The following is a 27,096-nucleotide window of genomic DNA, read 5'->3' on the forward strand; positions in this document are numbered from 1 at the left end:
ATAATCCACTAAGTATCAACATGAGTGGAATAAGGCACCATGTGCCTCGTGCCTTGGGAATGTCACTAACTAATTCTTTGTAGAGTCTAACAACATAACATAACATAGCTGCTCCACATCAATTCACAACTAAAACTCATGGTCCTCAAATGAAACCCAGTAAGACTTCTTAGAGTATCTGTCTTCTAAAGTTTTGCCTTCTCATCCAACTACCATCCTCACAGGAGAGTCAATACTACACGAGCATCAATACTATATCCTAAAGGGTTAATGTGAGGGCTACACAACTATTACAGAATTGGACCTGCCATATAACACTCTGTCCAAACGACTGACAAGATCCCTACAAAGTCTCCACAATTCTGACCTCAGAAGGTTACAATTCACATCAAACTTCATTCCCAATTTCCTTTGACATTCAATTTTTTAGCAATGTCAATGGAATTTGGGCTCCCCTAACAATGGGTGAAAGTCAAATGATGTTGGGCACCAGGCTTTCCATGACGCAAATAGTTAAATAGCCGTACCCTCAAGGTTCAAAAATACAAGGGATTTCCCCCTCTATTAATCACTCCATCCCACGATAAAAAAAAACATCAAAAGGTTCTCCACTATTGCCCCCTTAAACCCAAGACTAAAATAGGTCTACAACAGACAGAAACCATCAAAAAGTTCTCCACTATTTCCCCAAGACCAAAGTATGTCTACAATGAACAGGAGCCATCTGGAACCATGAAAAAGTTCTCCATTATTGCCCCCTCAGACCCAAGACCAATGTAGATCTACAATAAACAGGAACCACCTGGTACGTCTATTTATGATGAATCAACCCGTGTAGAACGTGTCTGGTAACTCCAACCTTCTTGGCCAGTAGAGTCACAATCCTTTAAAGGAACTCACAATGAAACATCACATTCAGTAAAACACACATACAAGACATAAAAACAGCTAAAACCGATTTGCATAACACAAGGCTGGAGAACAATACAACGAGGTATCTGGAAAGTAAAGAGAATTGCGGAAGCAAGATACAATGCAACACAGGTCCGAGAGCACGTTACGTCCTCAGGGTCTTTTTTCCCTTTATTTTTTGAACTGTTTGTCTTCGGTAAGTAAAGGTGTGCACAAAGGATCGAGGATTAGCTTCTGGTTAACGGTTAATAAAAGCTCAATCAGCATCTTGATAGGATATATCGTGTTAAATCAAAATGCCTCAGCAGGCCCACTTCACATTAATCGTATCAACTTGAAGGAAACTCTGTTACTTCTCGGCTCGCCAACACTTTCAATGTTCCCCAGCTTCACTCGGTCACCTTCCGCTTGGAGGGTGGAATTAGATGGCAAGGAATTTCATTTGGAAGCTCGTGGCCTTCTAATTTCACCTTAATTAGGTGGTTGGCTAAGGCAAACTCCTCATCGTCCAGCAGGCCATCTTTATCTGTGTCAGCAAGCTTCCAGATCTTTCCAAGAACAGTATTAGGCAGCTTGGACTTGACCATCTCCTTCTTGGCATTGGCACCAGTTATTTTGCCATTGACAGGAGACAAAGTGTAGAAGATCTCGTCGTACATGGGCTTATCTCTAGCCACTACCCAGTCCACATCATCAATCCCTTCTCCTGCCCCTTCTCCGTAACTGTGTCCAAAGGGACCATTCTGGGTACCCTCAAAGGCACCTCCTTTCACCATTTGGACTGGTTTTTGAGTTTCCTCTTGTCTAACCAGCACCATTAAGTGGGCAATGTCATGAGCCAGCATCTCACCTACAGTCTCCAGAAGCTTATTCTTCAGGGGCTGGAATTTGTTAAAATCTTGGGATTGTAAGAGATCCTATGTAAGAAAAATATAAAACTTTCAATAAAAAAAATAACAGAAACACAGTATTCCATCAATTATTCTTCACTTTACTACTCAATGTTACAGATTAATCTGCTTTTGTAGAAGACAACACTCTCAGGAGGTCCTGGTTCTCCTTATGGAGATCTAACTGGTGTCTAGGGTGTTACAGGCAAGCTACCTGGGAAAAAGTATGCAAATTAGCTTTCCTCCAGAAGGATAGAAAAATTAACTCACTAGTGCCACCTCTAGGTAGCTACTTTGTAAGCCATAGTATAACCCATTACAAAGCTTTCACACATTAACCGGGTTATCAGTCAAACCATCATATGTAGACAAGGGAGAGCCAAGAAAGGATGAGAGATTGATGGAAGAGAATGCCAAAGTAGGGCAGAATTATGGCCGAAGTCTTAGGGTGAGAAGGTAAAGACGTGACTAAAATAATAGAGGGGTGAAGATTATGGGAGGTTGTGCAACATGGTGGTTCACCATCATGAGCCTCAACAACCCAAAGAGTAAAAGTCTAGAGGGGTCATTGGAGTAATGTCCTTGGTACACAGTGTTAGACATGACCAGACGAAGAGAGATTTCATCAGTGGTTGGGTTTGAAACTCAAAGAGAAGGGAGGTCAAGAGAAAATAATTGTTGGGAGTCAGGCTTCTAGCCCCTTTGCTGAACAGCTCATTGAAGGGACCCCCAAGCGCCCCAACTTTCTCAAAATGCAAAAAAAGTGTAGGAAAACGCACAAGGAAAATAACCACTGAACTAAATAATACCCTGTTTTAACCCAAGTCATCATCTTTCTAGTGGTCCATCCCTCTACTCTCAAGGTCCTTCAGTATTGGATTAGGGTTACTCTAAAGATGTCAGGATGGCCGGGCAGGGTGGTCTACTGTACCTGCATCTTCTTCAGGTTGGGGAAGTCTCCTGGAGAGATCTGATGTTCTCCTTCAATTCGACCATAAATCTCCCCTAAAGTGCCAATTAACTCTTTCTTCTTATTGTCCTTTCCAAAGACGGCTGACATCTCCTTCTTCAAGGAACTGATGATGTACGTGTGGACCTGAGGGTAAAAAAGAGAAGATCAAACTTGAATTATGTGACATGTGTAATTAACAATGTATCTCAGGTGTAACTACAAAAACTCCAGTCATTGGGCAAGTGACAGTCCAGAACACCTAGTAATCAACCAGACTACTCTTAAAGGGGGCTCCAGACTACATATCCAGACTGCTGTTATAGGGGGATCCAGACTACACATCCAGACTGTTGTTATAGGGGGCTCCAAACTACACATCCAGACTGCTGTTATAGGGGGGGGCTCCAGACTACATATCCAGACAGCTGCTATAGGGGGGCTCCAGACTACACATCCAGACTGTTGTTATAGGGGGCTCCAAACTACACATCCAGACTGCTGTTATGGGGGGGGCTCCAGACTACATATCCAGACAGCTGCTATAGGGGGGCTCCAGACTACACATCCAGACTGCTGTTATAGGGGGGGGCTCCAGACTACACATCCAGACTGCTGTTATAGGGGGGGCTCCAGACTACATATCCAGACAGCTGCTATATGGGGGCTCCAGACTACACATCCAGACTGCTGTTATAGGGGGCTCCATACTAGACTGCTATTATAGGGGGGCTCCAGACTACACATCCAGACTGCTGTTATAGGGGGGCTCCAGACTACATATCCAAACAGCTGCTATAGGGGGCTCCAGACTACACATCCAGACTGCTGTTATAGGGGGGGCTCCAGACTGCACATCCAGACTGCTGTTATAGGGGGGCTCCAGACTACACATTCAGACTGCTGTTATAGGGGGCTCCAGACTACACATCCAGACTGCTGTTATAGGGAGGGCTCCAGACTACACATCCAGACTGCTGTTATAGGAGGGCTCCAGACTACACATCCAGACTGCTGTTATAGGAGGGCTCCAGACTACACATCCAGACTGCTGCTATAGGAGGGCTCCATACTAGACATCTAGACTGCTATTATAGGGGGGCTCCAGACTACACATCCAGACTGCTGTTATAGGAGGGCTCCAGACTACACATCCAGACTGCTGTTATAGGAGGGCTCCAGACTACACATCCAGACTGCTGTTATAGGAGGGCTCCAGACTACACATCCAGACTGCTGTTATAGGAGGGCTCCAGACTACATATCCAGACTGCTGTTATAGGGGGGGCTCCAGACTACACATCCAGACTGCTGTTATAGTGGGGCTCCAGACTACACATTCAGACTGCTGTTATAGGGGGCTCCAGACTACACATCCAGACTGCTGTTATAGGAGGGCTCCAGACTACACATCCAGACTACTGTTATAGGGGGGCTCCAGACTACACATTCAGACTGCTGTTATAGGGGGCTCCAGACTACACATCCAGACTGCTGTTATAGGGGGGCTCCAGACTACACATCCAGACTGCTGTTATAGGAGGGCTCCAGACTACACATCCAGACTGCTGTTATAGGAGGGCTCCAGACTACACATCCAGACTGCTGCTATAGGGGGGCTACAGACTACACATCCAGACTGCTGTTATAGGAGGGCTCCAGACTACACATCCAGACTGCTGTTATAGGGGGGGCTCCAGACTACACATCCAGACTGCTGTTATAGGAGGGCTCCAGACTACACATTCAGACTGCTGTTATAGGGGGCTCCAGACTACACATCCAGACTGCTGTTATAGGAGGGCTCCAGACTACACATCCAGACTGCTGTTATAGGAGGGCTCCAGACTACACATCCAGACTGCTGTTATAGGAGGGCTCCAGACTACACATCCAGACTGCTGCTATAGGAGGGCTCCAGACTATACATCCAGACTGCTGCTATAGGGGGGCTACAGACTACACATCCAGACTGCTGTTATAGGAGGGCTCCATACTAGACATCTAGACTGCTATTTTAGGGGGGCTCCAGACTACACATCCAGACTGCTGTTATAGGGGGCTCCAGACTACACATCCAGACTGCTGTTATAGGAGGCTCCAGCCTACAAAGTCCATTAACATATATATTTCTGATCTTCCACCACCAGGGCGGCGCGATTGTTCCATCACTTTCCAGGACACAGATAACATATGATGTCCGCTTCCATTAAAAGGATATTTTGGATTTATTAGCAATGTACTATTCCGTACTTCACACAAGAAAACCATCACGCTATTTAGGTCACTGCACTAATAGGGCAGAAATCCACGGCGGGCGCAGGAAATGCCAGACATGAATTACATCTCAATGGACTTCGCTTCCAGTACACAAACTGCAGCCTTAAAATAGAGCAGCTCCAGCTGGTTACTATTAAAAGACCAAACTCCAAACACATCACCCTGAGAAGAGTTTAGCTGGAGAACGACAGTGTGAGGGGAGGATCACAAATAGTCTGACTACATTTTAGATTAAAGGTGCAAACCCCTGACCCATCAACACCAATTTAATGTATAACTAAGGTTAAAAGGGTATGAACACTTTTGCAGTCAAATTATTATTTTTTTCCCAGTATAATGAAAAATTTATCTTAACTTCACAGTGGTTATTTTTTTGTGTATACAGCTCCCATGAAAAGCTTTGTGTTTTTATGGTTACAGACAGCAAAAAAAACTAACAAACAATTGCAAAGCTAGAAGGAATAGCTAAAACTAGAGAAGACAGAGAAAGGATTCAGAAGGATCTAGAGGAACTTGAACAATGGGCAGCGACTTATAAAAAAATATTTGACAGGGAGAAATGCAAGATTCCACATCTGGGCAAGAAGAACAAAAATTACATCTACAAAATGGGAGGAATAGAACTAAGCAACAGCACGTGTGAAAAAGACTTGGGTATACTAATAGATCACAGACTGCACATGAGTCAACACTGTGATGCAGCAGCAAAAAAGGCAAACACAGTTTTGGGATGTATTAAGAGAAGCATAGAGTCTAGGTCACGTGAAGTAATCATCCCCCTCTACTCATCTGGATACTGTGTCCAGTTTTGGCCACATTTTAAAAAAGACATAAAAAAAACTGGAGCAAGTACAGAGAAGAGCTACCAGGATGGTGTGCGGACTGCAAACTACATCCTACGAGGGACGGTTAAAGGATCTGGACATGTTTAGCTTGCCACAGGTGGCCATGATAGACGATGAGTTCTCCTTCAATGGAAGTCTTCAAACTGAGGCTGGACAGACATCTGTCTGAGATGGTTTAGTGAATCCTGCATTGAGCAGGGGTCTGGACCAGATGACCCTGGAGGTCCCTTCCAACTCTACCATTCTATGATGATGAACAAACCTGCCGTTTTGGATGTGACAAGAGTAGAAGACGCAAAAGAAATAAAGATAAGTGAAAACTCCCATCAGAGGTAGATTTGATAAGAACAAGGAGACCATAAATGTCATCTCACCTTTGCCAGTCGGGCTCGTTTGATCAAGTCATTGAGTTTTCTAAGTGCTGTGTTACGTGGAAGGCTCTGCCTGTCTCTGAACAGATCCTGCTCCTCTGCCTCAAACAGTTTGCGGTTGTCAGGAATGAGCAGCGGGTGTGACCAGAAAGATCCGCTGTAGACCCTGATCACCTCCGGAGTGTTGACAATTTTCCCCAAGGACCACATAAGAGCGCCGTAAACCCTCATCAGCTGCTGGGTCTCTATCTGATCCGCCTTGTTTAGGACCACGCGCATTTTGTCCTCGTGGTTCTTCAAGGCTTTGATGACTTCTGAGAACTCATTGGAGATGTCCAGCTTGTGGGCATCAAAAAGCAGAATGATGCGGTCAACTCTTTCGGCAAACCATTCTAACACTGCGGCAAAATCATAACCTGGAATGACGAGAGTAAATTACATTGTTATACAAGAAGCTGGTCAACTGAGGGCTGTGATGTCATCTCTTAAAGGGAATCCATCAAACTATGTACAGTACAGACCAAAAGTTTGGACACACCTTCTCATTTAAAGATTTTTCTGTATTTTCATGACTTTGAAAATTGTACATTCACACTGAAGGCATCAAAACTATGAATTAACACATGTGGAATTATATACTTAACAAAAAAGTGTGAAACAACTGAAAATATGTCTTATATGCTAGGTTCTTCAAAGTAGCCACCTTTTGCTTTGATGACTGCTTTGCACACTCTTGGCATTCTCTTGATGAGCTTCAAGAGGTAGTCACCGGAAATGGTCTTCCAACAATCTTGAATGAGTTCCCAGAGATGCTTAGCACTTGTTGGTCCTTTTGTCTTCACTCTGCGGTCCAGCTCACCCCAAACCATCTCGATTGGGTTCAGGTCTGGTGACTGTGGAGGCCAGGTCATCTGGCATAGCACCCCATCCCTCTCCTTCTTGGTCAAATAGCCCTTACACAACCTGGAGGTGTGTTTGGGGTCATTGTCCTGTTGAAAAATAAATGATGGTCCAACTAAACGCAAACCGGATGGAATAGCATGCCGCTGCAAGATGCTGTGGTAGCCATGCTGGTTCAGTATGCCTTCAATTTTGAATAAATCCCCAACAGTGTCACCAGCAAAGCACCCCCACACCATCACACCTCCTCCTCCATGCTTCACGGTGGGAACCAGGCATGTAGACTCCATCCGTTCACCTTTTCTGATTCGCACAAAGACACGGTGGTTGGAACCAAAGATATCAAATTTGGACTCATCAGACCAAAGCACAGATTTCCACTGGTCTAATGTCCATTCCTTGTGTTCTTTAGCCCAAACAAGTCTCTTCTGCTTGTTGCCTGTCCTTAGCAGTGGTTTCCTAGCAGCTATTTTACCATGAAGGCCTGCTGCACAAAGTCTCCTCTTAACAGTTGTTGTAGAGATGTGTCTGCTGCTAGAACTCTGTGTGGCGTTGACCTGGTCTCTAATCTGAGCTGCAGTTAACCTGCGATTTCTGAGGCTGGTGACTCGGATAAACTTATCCTCAGAAGCAGAGGTGACTCTTGGTCTTCCTTTCCTGGGGCGGTCCTCATGTGAGCCAGTTTCTTTAAATGAGAAGGACTGTCCAAACTTTTGGACTGTACTGTATATGTACATGTAACTCTTTCATCGACATGTCCAGCAATACCTTTACATGGCCCGTCTGAACCTTTGTTACTGAGAAGCTAGTGCTTTAAGTGATATGCGATTGACATGCAAATGAAGCTGAAGAGCTATGAAAGATCTGAAGCCTCTGTCACTCCAGCTCTATTTCCCACTCTCCCATTGCTTGGCTGACAACCTCTATACTGTGTGACTTCAGTCAAGCAGGAGGCAGAGGCGCTGGGTGGGGAATAGAGCTGGAGTGACAGAGGCCTCAGATCTACCATAGCTCTTTCTCAGTAACAGGGGACAGGCTGGCCATGTAAAGGTATTGCCAGGCTTGAGATACATGTGCATATAAATAGTTTGGGGTATAAAATCCTGCTGACAGATTCCCTTTAAAGAGATCCTCTACCTAAACATAATTGTTATTTATATTTTATTATTATTGTTGTTATGAGAGTAAGAAATAAATATTGGTTAAGTAATACTGATCCTTCACAGAAACCATCTGTTAATGGATCTTTTATTCTTATTATTTACAGAACTGTGCAAAACTCTTAGGCAGGTGTGAAAAGAATGCTGCAAAGTAAGAATGCTTAAAAAATAGAAGTGTTAATAGTTTATTTTTTATCAATTAACAAAATGTAAAGTCAAAGAACAAAAGTGAAATGTAAATCCCATCACTATCTGGTGACCGCCTGTCGCCTTCATCAATCCTTCTCAGTCTCAGATATTAAAGATACTCGGCAGGAGGTTGTTCCAAACATCTTGTAGCAGTGACCCCAGATCTTCTGTGTATGAGGTTTGTGCAGATCCTTCATGTGATTGCAGACAGGCTGGATGATTTTGAGATCAGGGCTCCAGGGCCAGATCGTCACTTCCAGGACTTCTCACCCTTGATAACATTGGCTGGACATTGGGGGCTGTTGTCCAGCCGCAGAATAGATCTGGAGCCAAATCAGGCACCGCAGTGACTGGAGCCTCAGGCTGAGAACCGTGATTTCCCTATATAGTGCAATATTGTGTAATTGCATTATATAGTATAAGTGATCGAGCGATTGCAAGTTCAAGCCCCCGAAAAAGACTGAAAAAAAAAACAACTTACAACTCGTCCAACAAAAAAAAAAATAACCCTCAAATGGCTGTGTCAGTGGAAAAATAAAAAAGTAATAGCTCTTGGAACAAGGGGAGGAAAAACTAAAGTGCAAAAATAAAAAGGTCCTGCGTTGTTAAGATTTAAAGTGGTTTTATAAGAACATCTAATTGGTGTTGCAAAGATAAGAAATAAATATTTCTTAAGTAATTGTGAGATGGAAACCATCAACAAGCTGCTGTTGATGTATCTTGTATCCTTATATATGGCACATTATAATGTCCAGTCCTGCTGTGTATTAATGTGGGTCTGATAGATGTTCCTAAGAAACCACCAGACCAACATAACACATAGGTAGTAAGTAGTAAGGATAGCATATAAATATGGGGTAAATAATTCAGATACGTTTGCTATCTGGAATCCATCAACAAGATGCTGTTGTTGGAGCTTTTATTGTTATTATGTATGCCTAGCACATTCTGGTGTCCTGCTGTGTATGGCTGTTGGTCTGGTGGCTTATTATAAGTTTTAGAGACAGCCGGGCAGCTTCCTTACTCTCATAGATTTCAATGGAGACAGCAGAGTATGTGAGGCCACCTCTGCATTGGGTCTTCTATCTGTGACTGCCGTCCACTACTTGGGTGTACCCCCTCTAATATCTCTTCCTTAGGGTCTCAGACGGTATCCCTCCAGACATTTATGGCATGTCTTCTGCCTGAAATTGCAAAAACCTCTATAATACACCCTCTTCCCCCCCAATTTACTTTTTTAATATGTTAGCCAGACCAGTTCAGAATAAGAATACAGAAAAACCATAAAGAGGTCCGTCATCAGCAGTTCGCCTATTTGCTGATGTGTTTCAGGTCCCCCAAAAATTGTTTTCTACGCTGTAAAAAAAAACAAAAAAGCAACAAAATCAAGTAAAAAAAAAACTACTGGAGATGCAGATTCTGGATTCTATATCTGCAGCCTAGAGCCCATGTTAAATCGATTTACTATGTGTAGAAAAATAGTTGAAGGTATAAATTAACTTTTAATGCAAATTAAATGGTAAAGGGTTATTTCCATCCAAAAATGTTTTGGCATAATCTACAAAACATCATTCTATGTCTATATTGGGATTATAACATCCAGATTGACATATCTCCTCATAGACATAGAGGTAAATAATAAAACATTTCATGCCTGCAGCCACCACTAGAGGGCGCTTACTACATGATTAACTATCTTTATCTATGGTGTAGATATGGTTGCTCACTATGATGGGCTAGGCTTACAGCTATTTTTTATGGTACTTTATAGTATGAAGTGCAACTCCGGAGGACAAACTTTTGCTTGGAATTGAACCCCCTGCAAATTTCATTTACCAGAATATTCACATCGACACTTCTGATATATTACTTAGGTGGACAAGTCCTTTAAATGTGTCAACTAGTCACATCCCAGTAGGTTTGTTGGTCCTGATGGTTTTGGGCTCATGCCGAGGACACACACAGTATGTTTCCTGTGCTGCTGGTCATCAGTGAGGCAGCTAGCTGGGTGACAGAAGGGGGGGGTAGAGGGAAGAGTGCCAGGAAGGCTAGTCCTGATCTGGCACACCCCAATAAGTTTGCAAAGTTGGTAGATGAGGGGGGTGACGGTACAGGGGTAGCACTGCTGCAGCAAGGCATGTCCTCTGAAAGCCGGAGGAGTGTCAGCTCCAGTAAGGAGGGAAATAGGAGAGCAGGGCAGGCCAGGCAGGTGCTGGTAGTGGGGGACTCAATTATTAGGGGAACAGATAGGGCAATCTGTCACAAAGACAGGGATCGTCGCTCGAGTCCGGCACATCGCTGATCGGGTTGACAGATTACTGGGAGGGGCTGGTGAGGACCCAGCGGTCATGGTGCACATTGGCTCAAATGACAAAGTTAGAGGTAGGTGGAAGGTCTTTTAAGATGATTTCAGGGAATTAGGCTGCAAGCTGAAAGCAAGGACCTCCAAGGTGGTATTCTCTGAAATACTACCGGTACCACGCGCCACGCCAGAGAGGCAATGGGAGATTAGGCAGATAAATAAGTGGCTCAAGAACTGGTGTAGGAAGGAGGGATTTGGGTTCCTGGAGAACTGGGCCGACTTCTCAGTTGGCTACAGACTCTACGCTAGGGACCGGCTGCACCTCAATGGGGAGGGTGCAGCTGTGCTGGGGGAGAAAATGGCTAGAAGGTTGGAGGAGTGTTTAAACTAGGGATTGGGGGGAGGGTATTCATTTTATAGGTGGGGAAGATAGTGCAGATAGTGACCTGGGCACAAATAAAGAAATTGTGGGTGGGGTTAGAACAGTCAATAAAGTAAGAAGGAATAGAGGTACAGAGAGACACATAAAATGCATGTACGCTAATGTCAGAAGCCTCACCAACAAAATAGAGGAATTAGAATTAATTTTGTTGGAAAATAATGATGACATGGTGCGGATATCTGAGACATGGCTGGACGAGAGCAATGACTGGGCAGTTAATTTACAGGGCTATAGTCTGTTCAGAAATGACCGCACAAACAAGCGAGGGGGGGGTGTTTGTTTATTTGTAAAATCATCCTTAAAACCCATATTGCGGGAGGATATATGTGAAGCTAATGGAAATGTAGAGTCCCTGTGTTAGGAGGGCGGTTGCAGACAACTTTAATAAAATGGAACGCAACCGACCCTGGGGTCCGCGATGCAGTCTGGTGGGCTGCTGCCGAACACTTTCCAGGTGGAAAGCAACCAACTTAAATGAGAACCCTTCCGTGTTATAGCACACGGCAACGGGTATAGCGGTACGCTCTATCTACGTTAACCGCTTAAAGAAATTAACCCTTCAGTGTTAAAGCACACGGAACAGGTAATGCGGTACGCTCAATTACGTTAACCGCAAGGATGCTACACAGTAGGAATTGGCGCTAATGTGTGGGTGAGATTCCCGCTGGGTACACGTGCACTCAGCCGGCGTGCTACCGGTCTGAGAAGACACGCTCTAAATAGCTTACAGGCGGTGTCGGGAGTACGGCGTCTGCAGACCGGATCACAAAGAGGATTCACGGAACCGTGACCCCTCCGGTGTACAGGGTACCCCTTTTTAACGCGGGGAGCAGCATGACAACAAGTGACAACCGGTTCTCTATGTGTGGAATCTTTCACGGGTGACAGATGGAAAAGACCCGCCGGTCTCTGGTGGAAAGATTTATCTCTCGCACTGACGGGACACGCGAGAACAAAGTCCTTGACGTCCTGACGCCACCGGGGCCACCAATAGGAGCGTTGAAGGAACTTAGTGGTACGTTTGACCCCCAGGTGGGCTCTGAGCTTAGGGGCATGAGCCCAGGAGAGCACCATATTCCGTAGATTAGGGGAAACAAACGTCCTCCCTGACAGAACCAGGTTGGAGGACACTGCAGCCACCCTCTCCTCCTGACAGTTCTTTACGACATAATCTGAAAAGACCCGAGTCCTGGAGACAGACAAGGAATCTGTACCGGGTGTCGCAATGATAGGAGGATCAGAGACTACCCTCCGGGTGACTTTGACCAAACACTGAGATGCACAATTCTCATTCCAAGAAGAAATTGTCCCCGTATTCCAGTCAATGTGTGGAGTATGATAACGTAACCAGGGGAGACCCAATAACACCTCGTCTAATCCACCGGGAATAATAAGAAATGAGATATCCTCCCGGTGGCCCTGAGGAAATGACATGGTGAGAGGAATCGAATGGTGGGTGATTTGCACATCCAGGAGTGGACCATTGGCAACACTAATGTTCATTGGTCTAGAGAATAACTCAACAGGGATGGCATGTCTCTGGGCAAATGTAGATGATAACAAATTGCCATCAGCACCAGAGTCCACCCACGCCTTGGAAGTAACTGCAGAATTACCAAAGGACAATGTCACATTATAAGATAATTTGGAGGAAGAAGTCCCGGAATTTAATACACCTCCTCCAACGGTGGTAAGGCCTACTCGTTTTACTGACTGCTTGGAACCCTTATTTACGGGGTGCTCCAAGAGATGAGCAGGTCGGGAATGAGAGGGACTAGACTCAGTCTGGGTTATATCCATGGCCTCAGGCTCCGGGTCGAGAGTCTTGGGTTTGGGTCTAAAGATGGATTGTGCCAACAGATATTGAGGACTGGCAACCTCCAGCTCTAACTTGTGTTCCGCATGACGCAAGTCTATACGGTCAGTGAGAGATATTAACTCCTCTAGAGAGGCTGGAATCTCTCTGGTAGATAAAGCATCTTTAATATGCCCAGCCAGACCCTTCAAGAACACCGGGATAATCGACCGCTTAGACCAATCCAGTTCAGCCGCTAGGGTTCTGAACTGGATGGCATAGTGGCTGGCGGTGGCCGAACCCTGGACCAACGCAAGAAGCTTAAGAGCCGTATCATGTGTGACCTGAGGACCCAGGAAAACACTTTTTAGGGTCTTAAGGAAAAGACCCGCATTTACTACGACCAGGTCGTTCCGCTCCCATAGAGGAGTAGCCCACTCCAGAGCCCTGTGAGAAAGTAGTGAGATGATATATCCTACTTTGGCTCTTTCGGAGGGGAACCGTGCCTCCATCATTTCCAAATGAATGGAGCATACATTAATAAAACCCCTGCAGAGTTTACTATCTCCAGAAAATTTCTCCGGGAAAGCAAAACTGGGTAATGGGGCACTTGCAGTGGTTGCAGTATTCACCGCTGTCGAGATAATAATATTGGCTGCAAGAGTAGCTGCCTGGGTCGCTACTGCAGTGATATCAGCGACCGGGACAGCTTGTTCCAGAGATTTAAGTCTGGCATCCAGTTGCTGTATAAACCGCTGCAGTTGTTGATTGTCGGCCATGTTCGGCAAGACCCTGGCGCTCAGATACTGTTAGGAGGGCGGTTGCAGACAACTTTTATAAAATGGAACGCAACCGACACTGGGGTCCGCGATGCAGTCTGCTGGGCTGCTGCCGAACACTTTCCGGGTGGAAAGGAAAGCAACCAACTTAAATGAGAACCCTTCCGTGTTATAGCACACGGCAACGGGTATAGCGGTACGCTCTATCTACGTTAACCGCTTAAAGAAATTAACCCTTCAGTGTTAAAGCACACGGAACGGGTAATGCGGTACGCTCAATTACGTTAACCGCAAGGATGCTACGCAGTAGGAATTGGCGCTAGTGTGCGGATGAGATTCCCGCTGGGTACACGTGCACTGAGCCGGCGTGCTACTGGTCTGAGAAGACACGCTCTAAATAGCTTACAAGCGGTGTCGGGAGTATGGCGTCTGCAGACGGAACGGGGTGTAAGGCGAACCCCAATGTCTGAGACAACTGTCAGCCTAAGCTACCTGCCTCCCTCCAGCTAAGGCTGCCTACCCCACCTAACCTGTCAGCTTAAAGGTTTGGCTCTTCAAGGAGCTCAATAATAAAGCGTGCTCACCACAACTACTAGCTCAAATGATCTGAGCGCGCCGCCATGTTTGTGGGCGGGCCTTTTAAAGGCTAAGCCCTGCCCAGCGACGCGCCATTGGTGACGTTACCCGTGGACCAATCAGGCGATGCAGGTCACCGGGTCAGGTGGGTGCCAACCCACCAATCATGATCTGCCAGGTCACGGACATGCTCAGTGCGGCGAATCCTGGACTTAGACTCCACAAGCCCTGTCTCCGTCGGCAGCCTATGCTTAACACTGCTAGGCACAAATACCTGGTAGACAATCTGCACGGCTTGTGGAACAGCTAGGCGTTAGGGCTGACAATGATGCTGAGCAGCATCAGCCCTGGCTTGCTTAAAATGGGAGACCACTGAAGGTCATGGACCCTTTTTGAATCCAGCCACAGACTGACGCCTAACACCGTTTGGGTGGAGATAAGGGGAGGGGAAAAAATAACAAATTACTGATAGGGGTTTGTTATGAGTCTCCAAAAATAATGGAAGCAGGGGAGAATATCTTTATAAAGCTAATAGATGATGCAGCACCTCAAGGAGAAGTCATTATTATGGGGGGCTTCAACTACCCTGTAATACATTGGGGGACAGAAACATGTAGTTCAAGCAAAGGAAATAGGTTTTTGACTACTATGAGAGACAATTACCTTTCACAACTGGTTCAGGACCCAACAAGAAGGGGGGCACTGCTAGACCTAATATTAAACAATAGGCCAGACCGCATATCAAACATACGAGTAGGGGGTCACTTGGGTAATAGTGATCACAAAATAATACGTTTTCAGGTCACCTTTAATAAGATGTGTAGTAGAGGGGTTACAAGGACACTAAACTTCGGGAAGGCAAATTTCCAACGGTTGAGAGATGATCTCAGTGCAATAAACTGGGACGATATCCTGAGACAGAAAAACTACACAAAGCAAATGGGAGACATTTATTAGCATCCTGAATAGGACCTGTGCACAATATACACCCTATGGGAATAAACATGCTAGAAATAGGAGGAAACCACTATGGCTAAATAGAGCTGTAAGGGGCGCAATAAGTGACAAAAAGAAAAACATTTAGTGAACTAAAGCAAGTAGGTAGTGATGAGGCATAAATATAGAAAATTAATTAAAATTCTGTAAAAACCAAATCAAGGCAGCAAAGATTGAGGCAGAGAGAATCATTGCCAGAGAAAGTAAAAATAACCCCAAAATATTCTTTAACTACATAAATAGTAAAAAACTAAAAAAAGATAGTGTTGGCCCCCTTAAAAATAGTCTGGGTGAAATGGTGGATGAGGATGAGGAAAAAGCCAATATGCTAAATGATTTTTTTTCAACCGTATTTACACAAGAAAATCGCATGAGAGAAAACATGATTAGTGATGACAAGAATTCTCCATTAAATGTCACTTGCTTAACCCAGCAGGAAGTACGGCGGCGTCTAAAAATCACTAAAGTTGACAAATCCCCGGGCCCGGATGGGATACACCTGCGAGCAGGGTCGGACTGGGCTGGCGGGGTCCCGGGAATTTTCCCAGTGGGCCCCGCCCCCTGCTGCAGAGGAGAGGGGGAGAAGAGAATGAAAAAAAAAACCTGCGGTTTTAAGGGGCACGGGCCCTTTAAAAGCGCAGGCACAGTGTATGCAGGGACGCGCGCACGCGGCGTTCATTACCTGAACCACCACGGTGCACGTCCCAGTGAAGCAGCTGGAGCTGCGCGTCTCCCTTTGCCGGCTGACGTATGATGTCATCGTCATGCGCCTGCTGTGAAGGAGGCGCGCAACTCAGCCGCCGGAGAAGGAGGACACCGCACTGGAGCGCTGGAAGGTAAGAAGTATCTATGTGTCTGTGTGTGTGTGTGTATATGTATATGAGTGGATGTAGAATGAGATGGGCCCCTGGCTGTACACACAAAGGGGGGCCCGGCTGGACACACAAAGGGGAGCCCTGGCTAGACACACAAGGGGGAACCCTGGATGGACACACAAGGGGAAGCCCTGGATGGACACACAAGGGGGACCCTGGCTAGACACACAAGGGGGGACCCTGGCAGGACACTCAAGGGGGAGCCCTGGCTGGACACTCAAGGGGGAGCCCTGGCTAGACACACAAGGGGGAACCCTGGCTGGACACACAAGGGGGAACCCTGGCTGGACACACAAGGGAGAACCCTGGCTGGACACAAATGGGGGAACCCTGGCTGGACACACAAGGGGGAGGCCCAGCTGGACACACAAGGGGGGAGGCCCGGCTGGCCAGCTGGGCAAACAAGGGGAGGGCCCAGCTGGGCACACAAGGGGGTGCCCTGGCCGGACACACAAGGGGGAACCCTGGCTGGACACACAAGGGGGAACCCTGGCTGGACACAAAAGGGGGAACCCTGGATGGACACACAAGGAGGAACCCTGGCTGGACACAAAAGGGGGAACCCTGGCTGGACACAAAAGCAGGAACCCTGGCTGGACACACAAGGGGGGTGGCTCGGATGGACACACAAGTCGGGAGGCCCGGCTGGCCGGCTGGGCACACAAGGGGGGGCCAGCTGGGCACACAAGGGGAGCCCTGTCCGAACACTCAAGGGGGAACCCTGGCCGGACACTCAAGGGGGAACCCTGGATGGACACACGAGGGGGGAGCCCGGCTGGACACACGAGGGGGGGCTGGCTGGATACATTAAGGGGGGGGAGCCTGGCTGGACACATAAGTGGGGGGAGCCTGGCTGGACACAAGGGGGGGAGCCTGGATGGACACATAATGGGGGGAGCCTGGCTGGACACATAAGGGGGGAGCCTGGCTGGACACATGGGAAAGGGGGGCAGGATGGGATATATGGGAGGGCAGGCTGGACACATGGAGGCCAGGATGGATATGTGGGGGGGGATGGATATATGGGGGGCCGGATATATGGGGGGCGGGGCAGGCTGGACACATGATGGCGAGGATGGATATGTGGGGGGGCAGGCTAGACACATGGGGGGCTATGATAAATATGTGGGGGGGCAGGCTCGATACATGTGAGCTAGGATAAATATATGGAGGGGCCACGCTGGACATATGGGGGCCAGAAGGGATATATGTGGGGGTGTCAGGATGGATATATGCAGGGGGGAAGGGCAGGATGGATATATGAGGGGGCAGGCTGCACATATGGAGGCCAGGATGGATATATGGGGGGGCAGGCTGGAAACATGGAGGCCAGGATGGATATATTTGGGGGGCAGGCTAGACACGTGGAGGCCAGGATGGATATGTAGGGGGGCAGGCTGGACACATGGAGGCCAGGATGGATATATGGGGGGCAGGCTGGACACATGGGGCTTTAGGACGGATATATGGGAGGGGGCAGGCTGGAGACATGGAGGCCAGGATGGATATATGGGGGGGAAGGCTGGAAACATGGAGGCCAGGATGGATATATTGGGGGGGGGCAGGCTGGACACATGGAGGCCATTACAGATATATGGGGGGCAGGCTGGAAACATGGAGGCCAGGATGGATATGTGGGGGGGGCAGGCAGGCCACATAGGGGACTAGGATGGGTATATGGGAGGGGCAGGCTCGATAAACGTGGGCTAGGATAAATATATGGAGGGATCATACTGGACATATAGGGGCCAGAAGGGATATATGGGGGGGTGTCAGGATGGATATATGCAGGGAAGAGGGGGCCAGGATGGATATATGGGGGTGCCAGGCTGAACAAGGGACTTAATTACTGTTTGGGGCCAGATTGAGGAACATACTTTATTAGTTTATGGTGGCCAGTGGGGAACATTATTATTTTAGAGTCCAATTAGGGACATTATTACTTCTGTAACATAATTTCCTTTTTAGGAAATTGTTTTCCATGGGATGGGACAAAACAGGGCTCCTGTTACTGTGCAGGGCGGCACTATATCGCTTTTTTTCTTCAACTGGTGTAATGTAGATGACTCTCCCCCTGGGCCGTGGGGCACCCGGAGCCGGATCTCTCTGTGTAATGCTGGAGGTTGTAGTCTCCGTGGCGGCGACCCGGTTCCGTGGCTCAGGGCGGTCAAACCAGTGGCGGATCTGTTTATTTGGGTTTTGATGTTTAAGTGTCCGACTACGCCACCCGTGGATTGCGGTCACTGAGAACCGCAGCTGAGGGGCAGACCACTGAGGCTGATGTTGTGTGCGCAGCAGAGGGTAGTATAACTCCCCACGGGAGGAGTATAGCCTCAGGGCAGTGAGTGTAGATGATGGGGGTGATGGTGCGCGGGAGCAACAGTAATGACTCAGAGTCCAGTGATGCAGTCCAAGGTCTTTACTCAAAGTTTTACACTCCAAGCCAATTCTGCCGGCAATGGCTTCCCACGTCGTGCTGTGCTCACCAGGCGAGGGGCTCAGCCGACTCCCAGGTACCTTTGGAGTGCTTTTCAGAACCCCCTTAGTGTGTCCTTTCTCTGGCCTGTCGTACCCCACAAGTGACCACGTTTCTGTCCAGCTGCCTAGGGCCTTGGCGGGCAAACGTATGTTCCGTTTCCCTGGGTCCTATGTGGTGCTTTCCTAACAGGTGTAGTGAGGGGCTGTGACACGTGCAATGCCACAGCCTCCGGTTTCTAGCTGAGGGTAGTTGCTCTCCTCCACTAGCTGAGGGATCCGGATCCCTTACTTGGCCTGACCCCCTACTCTGGTAGCGGCGGGCGTATGGTGGCGACTGGCCCGTCCGTACCCCTGGGGTCCCTTCACTCCACTCCTGGAGTCTCCTTCTCTTCTCTCCTCTCTCCTTTCCAGGGCTCAGGCCTTGTGACTAGGCCTGCCCGCGGAGCAGAGCTCATACAGAGCCTCTGCTCCAGTCACTTCTCTCTAAGCTCAGCCCTGACTCTAAGATGGTGCCCACCTTATATACTCCTTTTCCTAGTGCACCCTGGATCTACTCTCCCCACCCACACACTACCAGGTTCCCCCTTTCTAGGTGTTCCCTCCCCACTCCAGCCAGGGACAGGGACTGTCATGCTCTCTTAGGAGCATATCGGTCGCCCTGTCCCCCGGAAATGTGGTGTAGTGCATGTGGGTGTTAGGGTCCTGTGCCACACTCCATCCTTACCTGAAAGTGAGATATCACACCTCTGCGTGAGATGCAATACCTCTGTAGCGACCAAACCCTCGGGGCGCTACATAGAAGTCGGGGGGGAGTGGGAATATTCTCTAGAAGAGATCAGTTATTGATAACTGTGTGTTATTTTCTGCAGAGATGATTCCTGGCTGGAAGAAGTGATGGCCGTCTGTGCCAGATGGAGAAGAAAAGTGAAGATGAAGGACTTCACCTAGAGACATCACTGGTGAGTCAGTGTGTTACATGTACACTTACACTACACACGTGGTCAAAATTGTTGGTACCCCTCGTTTAATGAAAGAAAAACCCACAATGGTCACAGAAATAACTTGAATCTGACAAAAGTAATAATAAATTAAAAATCTATAAAAATGATCAAATGAAATTCAGACATTGCTTTTCTGCTTCCACAGAATTTAAAAAAAAATTAAACTGATGAAATCGGCCTGGACAGAAATGATGGTTCTTCTTAACTTAATATTTTGTTGAACAACCTTTTGAGGCAATCACTGCAATCAAACGATTCCTGTAACTGTCAATGAGACTTCTGCACCTCTCGACAGGTATTTTGGCCCACTCCTCATGAGTAAACTGCTCCAGCTGTCTCGTGTTTGAAGGTTGCCTTTTCCAGACGACATGTTTCAGCTCTTTCTAAAGATGCTCAATAGGATTTAGGTCAGGGCTCATAGAAGGCCACTTCAGAATAGTCCAATGTTTTCCTCTTGGCCATTCTTGGGTGTTTTTAGCTGTGTGTTTTGGGTCATTATCCTGTTGCAAGATCCACACTGGGCAGCACATTTCTCTCTAGAATCCCTTGATAGTCTTGAGATCTCATTGTACCCTGCACAGATTCAAGACACCCTGTGCCAGATGCAGCAGACCAGCCCCAGAACATAAAAGAGACTTCTCCATGTTTCACAGTAGGGACAGTGTTCTTATCTTGATATGCTTCATTTTTCCATCTGTGAACATAGAGCTGATGTGCCTTGCCAAAAACTTCCATTTTTGTCTCATCTGTCCATAGGACATTCTCCTAGAAGCTTTGTGGCTTGTGAACATGTAGTTTGGCTAATTCCAGTCTGGCTTTTTTATGATTTTTTTTCAACAATGGTGTTCTCCTTGGTCGTCTCCCATGAAGTTCACTTTAGATCAAACAACGACGGATGGTGTGATCTGACACTGATGTTCCTTGAGCTTGAAGTTCACCTTTAATCTCTTTAGAAGTTATCCTGGGCTCTTTTGTTACCATTCATATTATCCGTCTCTTTGATTTGTTATCAATTTTCCTCCTGCGGCCACGCCCAGGGAGGTTGGCTACAGTCCCATGGATCTTAAATTTCTGAATAATATGTGCAACTGTAGTCACAGGAATATCAAGCTGCTTGGAGATGGTCTTATAACCTTTACCTTTAACATGCTTGTCTATAATTTTCTTTCTAATCTCCTGAGACAACTCTTTCCTTTGCTTCCTCTGGTCCATGTTGAGTGGGGTACACACCATGTCACCAAACAGCACAGTGAGTATCTGTAGCCCTATATACAGGCCCACTGACTGATTACAAGATTGTAGACACCTGTGATGCTAATTAGGGGACACAACTTGATTTAACATGTCCCTTTTGTCACATTATTTTCAGGGGTACCATCATTTCTGTCCAGGCCTATTTCATGAGTTTAATTTTTTTTTAAATTCTGTGGAAGCAGGGTTGAAAAGCAATGTCTGTCTTTCATTTGTTCATTTTCATAGATTTTTAATTTATTATTACTTTTGTCAGATTCAATTTTTTTCTGTGACCATTGTGGGTTTTTCTTTCATTAAACGAGTGGTACCAACAATTTTGACCACGTGTGTATATAGTATATACAGAGCTCCTGTGTATGTCACTGGTGATTACTGTATTACCTATACACTATATACAGAGCTCCTGTGTATAATATCACTGGTGATCCCTGTGTTACCTGTACACTGACACTATTTACAGAGCTCCTGTGTATAATGTCGCTGGTGGTAATAACAGTGTTGTTAGTATTGTGGTTTGTATTCATGATCAGTATTGTACTATTTGGTCACTTTGAGGTGGTAATATATGGTCTGGTCATGGTGTGGCCATATTTGTCCCTTGTATGTGGTATTATTCGGTCACTATGTGGTGGTAATATGTGATCTAGTCATGGTGTAGCGATATTTGTCCCTTTTGTATGTGGTATTATTGGTGTTGATATAGTGGACTGTGTTGTGTATGGCGGTCATTTTGTTCTCTCTGGCTTTCATTATCACCTCTATGCTGACGACACACAGATCTACCTCTCTGGACCCGATATCACCTCCTTACTAACCAAAATCCCACAATGTCTGTCTGCTATTTCATCCTTCTTCTCTGCTAGATTTCTAAAACTTAACATGGACAAAACAGAATTCATCATCTTTCCGCGATCTCATTCAACCCCCCCAACTGACCTATCCATCATAGTCAATGGCTGCCCACTCTCCCCAGTCCGTCAAGCTCACTGCCTTGGGGTAACCCTGGACTCTGAACTCTCCTTCAAACCACATATCCAAGCCCTTTCCACTTCCTGCCGACTCCAACTCAAAAATATCTCCCGGATCCGCACATTCCTCAACCATGAATCTGCAAAAACACTAGTGCACGCCCTCATCATCTCCCGCCTTGACTACTGCAACCTCCTGCTCTGTGGCCTCCCCTCTAACACTCTTGCACCCCTCCAATCCATCCTAAACTCTGCTGCCCGACTAATCCACCTGTCCCCCCGCTATTCCCCGGCCTCTCCTCTCTGTCAATCTCTTCACTGGCTCCCCATTGCCCAGAGACTCCAGTTCAAAACCCTAACCATGACATACAAAGCCATTCACAACCTGTCTCCTCCATATATCTCTGACCTAGTCTCCCGCTACATACCTGCACGCAACCTCCGATCCTCACAAGATCTCCTTTTCTACTCCCCTCTAATCTCCTCCTCCCACAATCGCATACATGATTGCTCCCATGCTTCCCCCCTACTCTGGAACTCTCTACCCCAACACATCAGATTCTAGTCGACTGTGGAAACCTTCAGAAAGAGCCTGAAGACCCACCTCTTCCGACAAGCCTACAACCATCAGTAACCACCGCTCCACCATACCGCTGCACGACCAGCGCTACCCTCACCTGCTGTACCCTCACCCATCCCTTGTAGACTGTGAGCCCTCACGTGCAGGGTCCTCGCTCCTCCTGTACCAGTCGCCGTCAAATTGTGTTCAAGATTATTGTAATTGTTCTTGTATGTATACCCCTTCTTCACATGTAAAGTGCCATGAAATAAATGGCGCTATAATAAATAATAATAAATAATAATAATATTAACTAGGAAAATATTTTTTTCCATTAGGAGTGGCTGCCAAAACCAGGAATGGTTGATAAATGCAGAATTGGTGACTTGTTTCTATTAGCTCTTTCTCTGATTGTTCATCACCTGATTTTGGCTCCCACTCCTGAGAAAAAATACTGATCGAATACTGACCAAATACTGATAGTGGGGCCGTGGCCATAGCGATTAAATACTTGGACCAGAGTGGCAGAGATGCATTTACAGGGGTTCTCCGGTGAAAACAAGTAATCACCTCTCCACAGGATCATTGATCATATTGATTGGTGGGGGTCTGACTGCTTGCACACACCGGCAGAATGTGGAGCTTTTCTCCCCATTAGACTGGAGCGGCATGTGAGATGCGACCACTGATCCATTCATTCGCTCAGTGGCTGTGAGCGCTGCTCTTTTTTGCAAGTCTCTAAGAGAATGAATAGAGCTGCGGTCAGACGTCCCACCTGTCGCTGCATTTTAAAATAGGGATAAGTGTCCTGTCAGGGATGATACTTCCCCATTCTTCCGATAGGTGCGTTTTCCAATGTTCGGACACAAATGCTCAATAAGTGATCACCTATCCTGTAGAGCCCATGGATCTTTGATAACTTGTTTTAACTAGTGTTGAGCGAGTATGTTCTGTTCCGAGTATGCTCGGGCCGAGCTCCGAGTATTTACAGCTGCTCGGTGATATGTTTGAATCGCTCCCGTGTGCATGATTTGCAACTGTTTGACAGCTTTATTACATGTGAGGAATGTGTAAGAAATAGACATTCCTCACATGTAATAAAACTGTCAAACAGTCGCAAATCATGCACACGGGAGCGATTCAAACATATCACCGAGCAGCTATAAATACTCGGAGCTCGGCCCAAGCATACTCGGTGAAAGGGTTAACAGAACATACTCACTCAACACTAGTTTTAAGCAAAGAAGCCCTTTAATGCAAACATGTACATCCCAGTTAGTGTCGCACAGCAGATGTGCAGGAGCCGCCAGTCAATGCTCCACTATAACAGGGATAGCGGATAACAGATATTTGCATATTGCTGTAGGTGGGCCCCTAAAGTTAATTTCCCCTGTGGGCCCCAGACACCCCAGTCCGACCCTGCAAGGAGAACACCCATTGTTGAAAAAAAATCATAAAAAAGCCAGACTGGAATTTGCCAAACTACATGTTGACAAGCCATAAAGCTTCTGGGAGAATGTCCTATGGACAGATGGGACAAATATGGAAGTTTTTAGCAAGGCACATCATCTCTATGTTCACAGACGGAAAAATTAAGCATATCAAGAAAAGAACACTGTCCCAACTGTGAAACATGGTGGGGGCTCTGTTATGTTCTGGGGCTGCTTTGCTGCATCTGGCACAGGGTGTCTTGAATCTGTGCAGGGCACAATGAAATCTCAAGACTATCAAGGGATTCTAGAGAGAAATGTGCTGCCCAGTGTCAGAAAGCTTTGTCTCAGTCGCAGGTCATGGGTCTTGCAACAGGATAATGACTCAAACACACAGCTAAAAACACCCAAGAATGGCTAAGAGGAAAATATTGGACTATTCTGAAGTGGCCTTCTATGAGCCCTGACCTAAATCCTATTGAGTATCTTTGGAAAGAGCTGAAACATGCCGTCTGTGGAAGCCGGGTTGAAAAGCAATGTCTGACTTTCATTTGTTCATTTTCATAGATTTTTAATTTATTATTACTTTTGTCAGATTCAAATTATTTCTGTGACCATTGTGGGTTTTTCTTTCATTAAACGAGGGGTACCAACAATTTTGACCATGTGTGTAATTATATATGTGACGCGCCCCCTGGGCCGTGGGGTACTCGGCAGCCGGGCCTTATGGCTGCTTGCGGGGAATATCACGGTGGCTGGCCCAGGATAGGCACACACACAATAGTTCACTTCAGTACCTTTACTGGTGGTGTTTCAGACACGATCCAGGGCACTGTAGGGTGAAGGGTGCATATCAGGACTCTCCAGTGAGCGGGTGTGGGGCCTCCTGTTTCTTGCCTTTCCTTGATAAGTTTCTGACCTGCCTGGAGCTAGGCCTAACTTGGTTTCTGTCTTGCACCTGCTGATCCTGTGGTAGGGCCTTCTGTTGGAGTACGCACTCCCTGGTCTCCGGGGCCTCCGTGACTCCTGACCCTAGTATAACAGTCAGCGTTTGGTATTCCTGGGACATGTAGTTCGCCAGGGGTTCCAGTTGTTTCTGTTGGGTGTGATGAATTCCTGCAGATGCGGACCCGGTGTCCGGTATATGTTTTTGGGGTGAGCGGGTAAAGCTCCTCTGCCCCCTATGTTGCTCTCTTACTCCACTCGCCTTCGGCCGCGCTCGGGGCCCTCACTAGGCTTCACACGGGCAGTTGGCCTCGCTACTCTTTACCGCTCTTATGGCGTCAGCACGCCTTTGGCTCACTAACCTGAGCTCTATGAGTCTGGACTGGGCTTCACTGCAGGCTAGCAACTGCAGGAGCTGGAACTGGCTCTGTCCCCTGAGGTAACTGTTCTCTAGACCGTAGACTCCAGACTCCACAGACTGACTCAGACTCCAGACTGACTGCCTAACTCCACCCTCCAGTATATATATCGCTATCCGGGCTCCCTCTGGTGGTCTGAGGTGGTAGGGTGGAGGTGTGTGAATGCTATGAGTGCCTCTTGTGGAGGAATCCGTCCATGCATCCCTCCGGGATCTGTGGCACCTACGTGCAGCAGGGCACCACATATGTATTAGCTGGGTATCTCCTGTATCTAATAATATATGTACACCTGGTATTACCTGGTTATCTCCTGTATCTAATAATATAGGTACACCTGGTATTACCTGGGTATCTCCTGTATATAATGATATATGTACAGCTGCTATAACCTGGGTATGCTCTGTATATAATGATATATGTACTTTACAGCTGGTACAAGTTGGTATAACCCGGGTATTTTTGCACTGATATGACACATTGTTCTTCGGTCGTGGTGTGGCGCCCCTGAGGGTTCGGTCGCCACAGGGGGGTACTGCATCTTGTCAGGAGGTGTGTCTCCTCTCCCAGGTAAGGATGGTACACCTGTCAGGACCCCAACTCAACACTACACACTCCTGTCCTATGGGGGGCTAATATGCACCAGAGTGCTGCCCCAGCAGATAATAGAGAGGGGTAACCAAAGTTAGGGGGAACCATGTAGTGGGTGAGGGTGAAGGACGCACCATTAGGTTACACTTCTAGTTTCATATATAATAGACAGCCATCTTAAGTTCAAGGTTCTTTGATTTTGGTCTTCACCGCTGAACGTGGCTTTCTGTGATAGAACCTGCAGCCTGTTGAAGACGCACGGTCCTCGTACTCTGGCCTTGAGGCGAGGAGCGGGTGAGAGTTAACGGTTGTCTCTACCCGGTCAAGGTCCCTACTTGAGAAGGCCTGGAGGGGAGCAAAGTAGAAGAGCTCTACAGGCAAAAGGATCCCAGGGAATACGGACGGAGCGGCATACGCCAGCTGTACTCTCCATTCTGGCCTAGTCAGAGGGACTCCTGCTGCAAAAGGGGTACCGGCCCCCGATATCTGACTTTGTTACTTCATGTCTCAGTCGGAGAAGCCCTGAGGCTAAGTGGATCCCACCGGGTGACGGATGAAACAGAATTGCCGCCGTACCCTTGTTCTGTGTATAGCCAGAGGGAGACCCAGCCTTGTAACACGCATCGCACACGGACAGGACAGGTCCAAGGGAGAGAGTTTAGGAACACGCGGAGGTGCGGGGGTCCTGATTGAAGCACCTGAACTACCGGGGTGTGCCGGACCCTCTTCTCTGGTGGCCGCAGCAAGCCGTGAAGAGCAAGGAGAAGCCTTGCAGCTGACTTCAACCAATGTGAGTAAAGCTTGGAAGACTGCATCCATTGCCTCCGGTCCTTTATTGCAGCGCGACACCACACCACACCACTGTACCCTACTACTACTCCCCTCATCCTCCTGCTTCCTCTGCCCTGAGGCCCTGCTCCGTCTGTGGGGAGTAGTAATACCGTCGGCTGCCACAACATCCCGCCTCAGAGGACTGCAAGCATCGCTGGTGGAGCATCACCAGACACCACAGGTGGCGTAGTCGAATTAACCACTCATCCTAAGTAGCCCATATTTTTAATGTGTGCGCCCTGGGCACGGACCGGGCCAAGGCAGCGACTGCATCCCCTCTCAACCACTGGCCTGTCGTCCGAGTACACCTTTCCCAGGGCGGGCCTGCGCTACCGAGTAGTGGGTCACACATAAATGGCGTA

General features: G+C 47.3%; 1 protein-coding gene across 1 annotated transcript in view; it reads right to left on the reverse strand.

The window, feature by feature from the left end:
• Nucleotides 1-309: 309 nt before the first annotated feature.
• Nucleotides 310-27,096, reverse strand: part of LOC141258609 (EH domain-containing protein 3-like) — a 35,904-nt gene continuing 9,117 nt past the window's right edge. The window contains exons 2-5 of the mRNA XM_073673570.1: nt 6,251-6,663; nt 5,128-5,208; nt 2,734-2,898; nt 310-1,829 (exon numbers count right to left, since the gene is read on the reverse strand). Coding sequence (XP_073529671.1) covers nt 1,302-1,829; nt 2,734-2,898; nt 5,128-5,208; nt 6,251-6,663 — 1,187 coding nt within the window. The 3' untranslated portion in view covers nt 310-1,301. The remainder of the gene's footprint in view (nt 1,830-2,733; nt 2,899-5,127; nt 5,209-6,250; nt 6,664-27,096) is intronic.

The sequence above is a fragment of the Phyllobates terribilis genome, unplaced genomic scaffold (genome assembly GCF_046119375.1).
Source record: "Phyllobates terribilis strain yellow unplaced genomic scaffold, ASM4611937v1 Scaffold_3__8_contigs__length_932513732, whole genome shotgun sequence".
Classification (NCBI taxonomy): Eukaryota; Metazoa; Chordata; class Amphibia; order Anura; family Dendrobatidae; genus Phyllobates; species Phyllobates terribilis.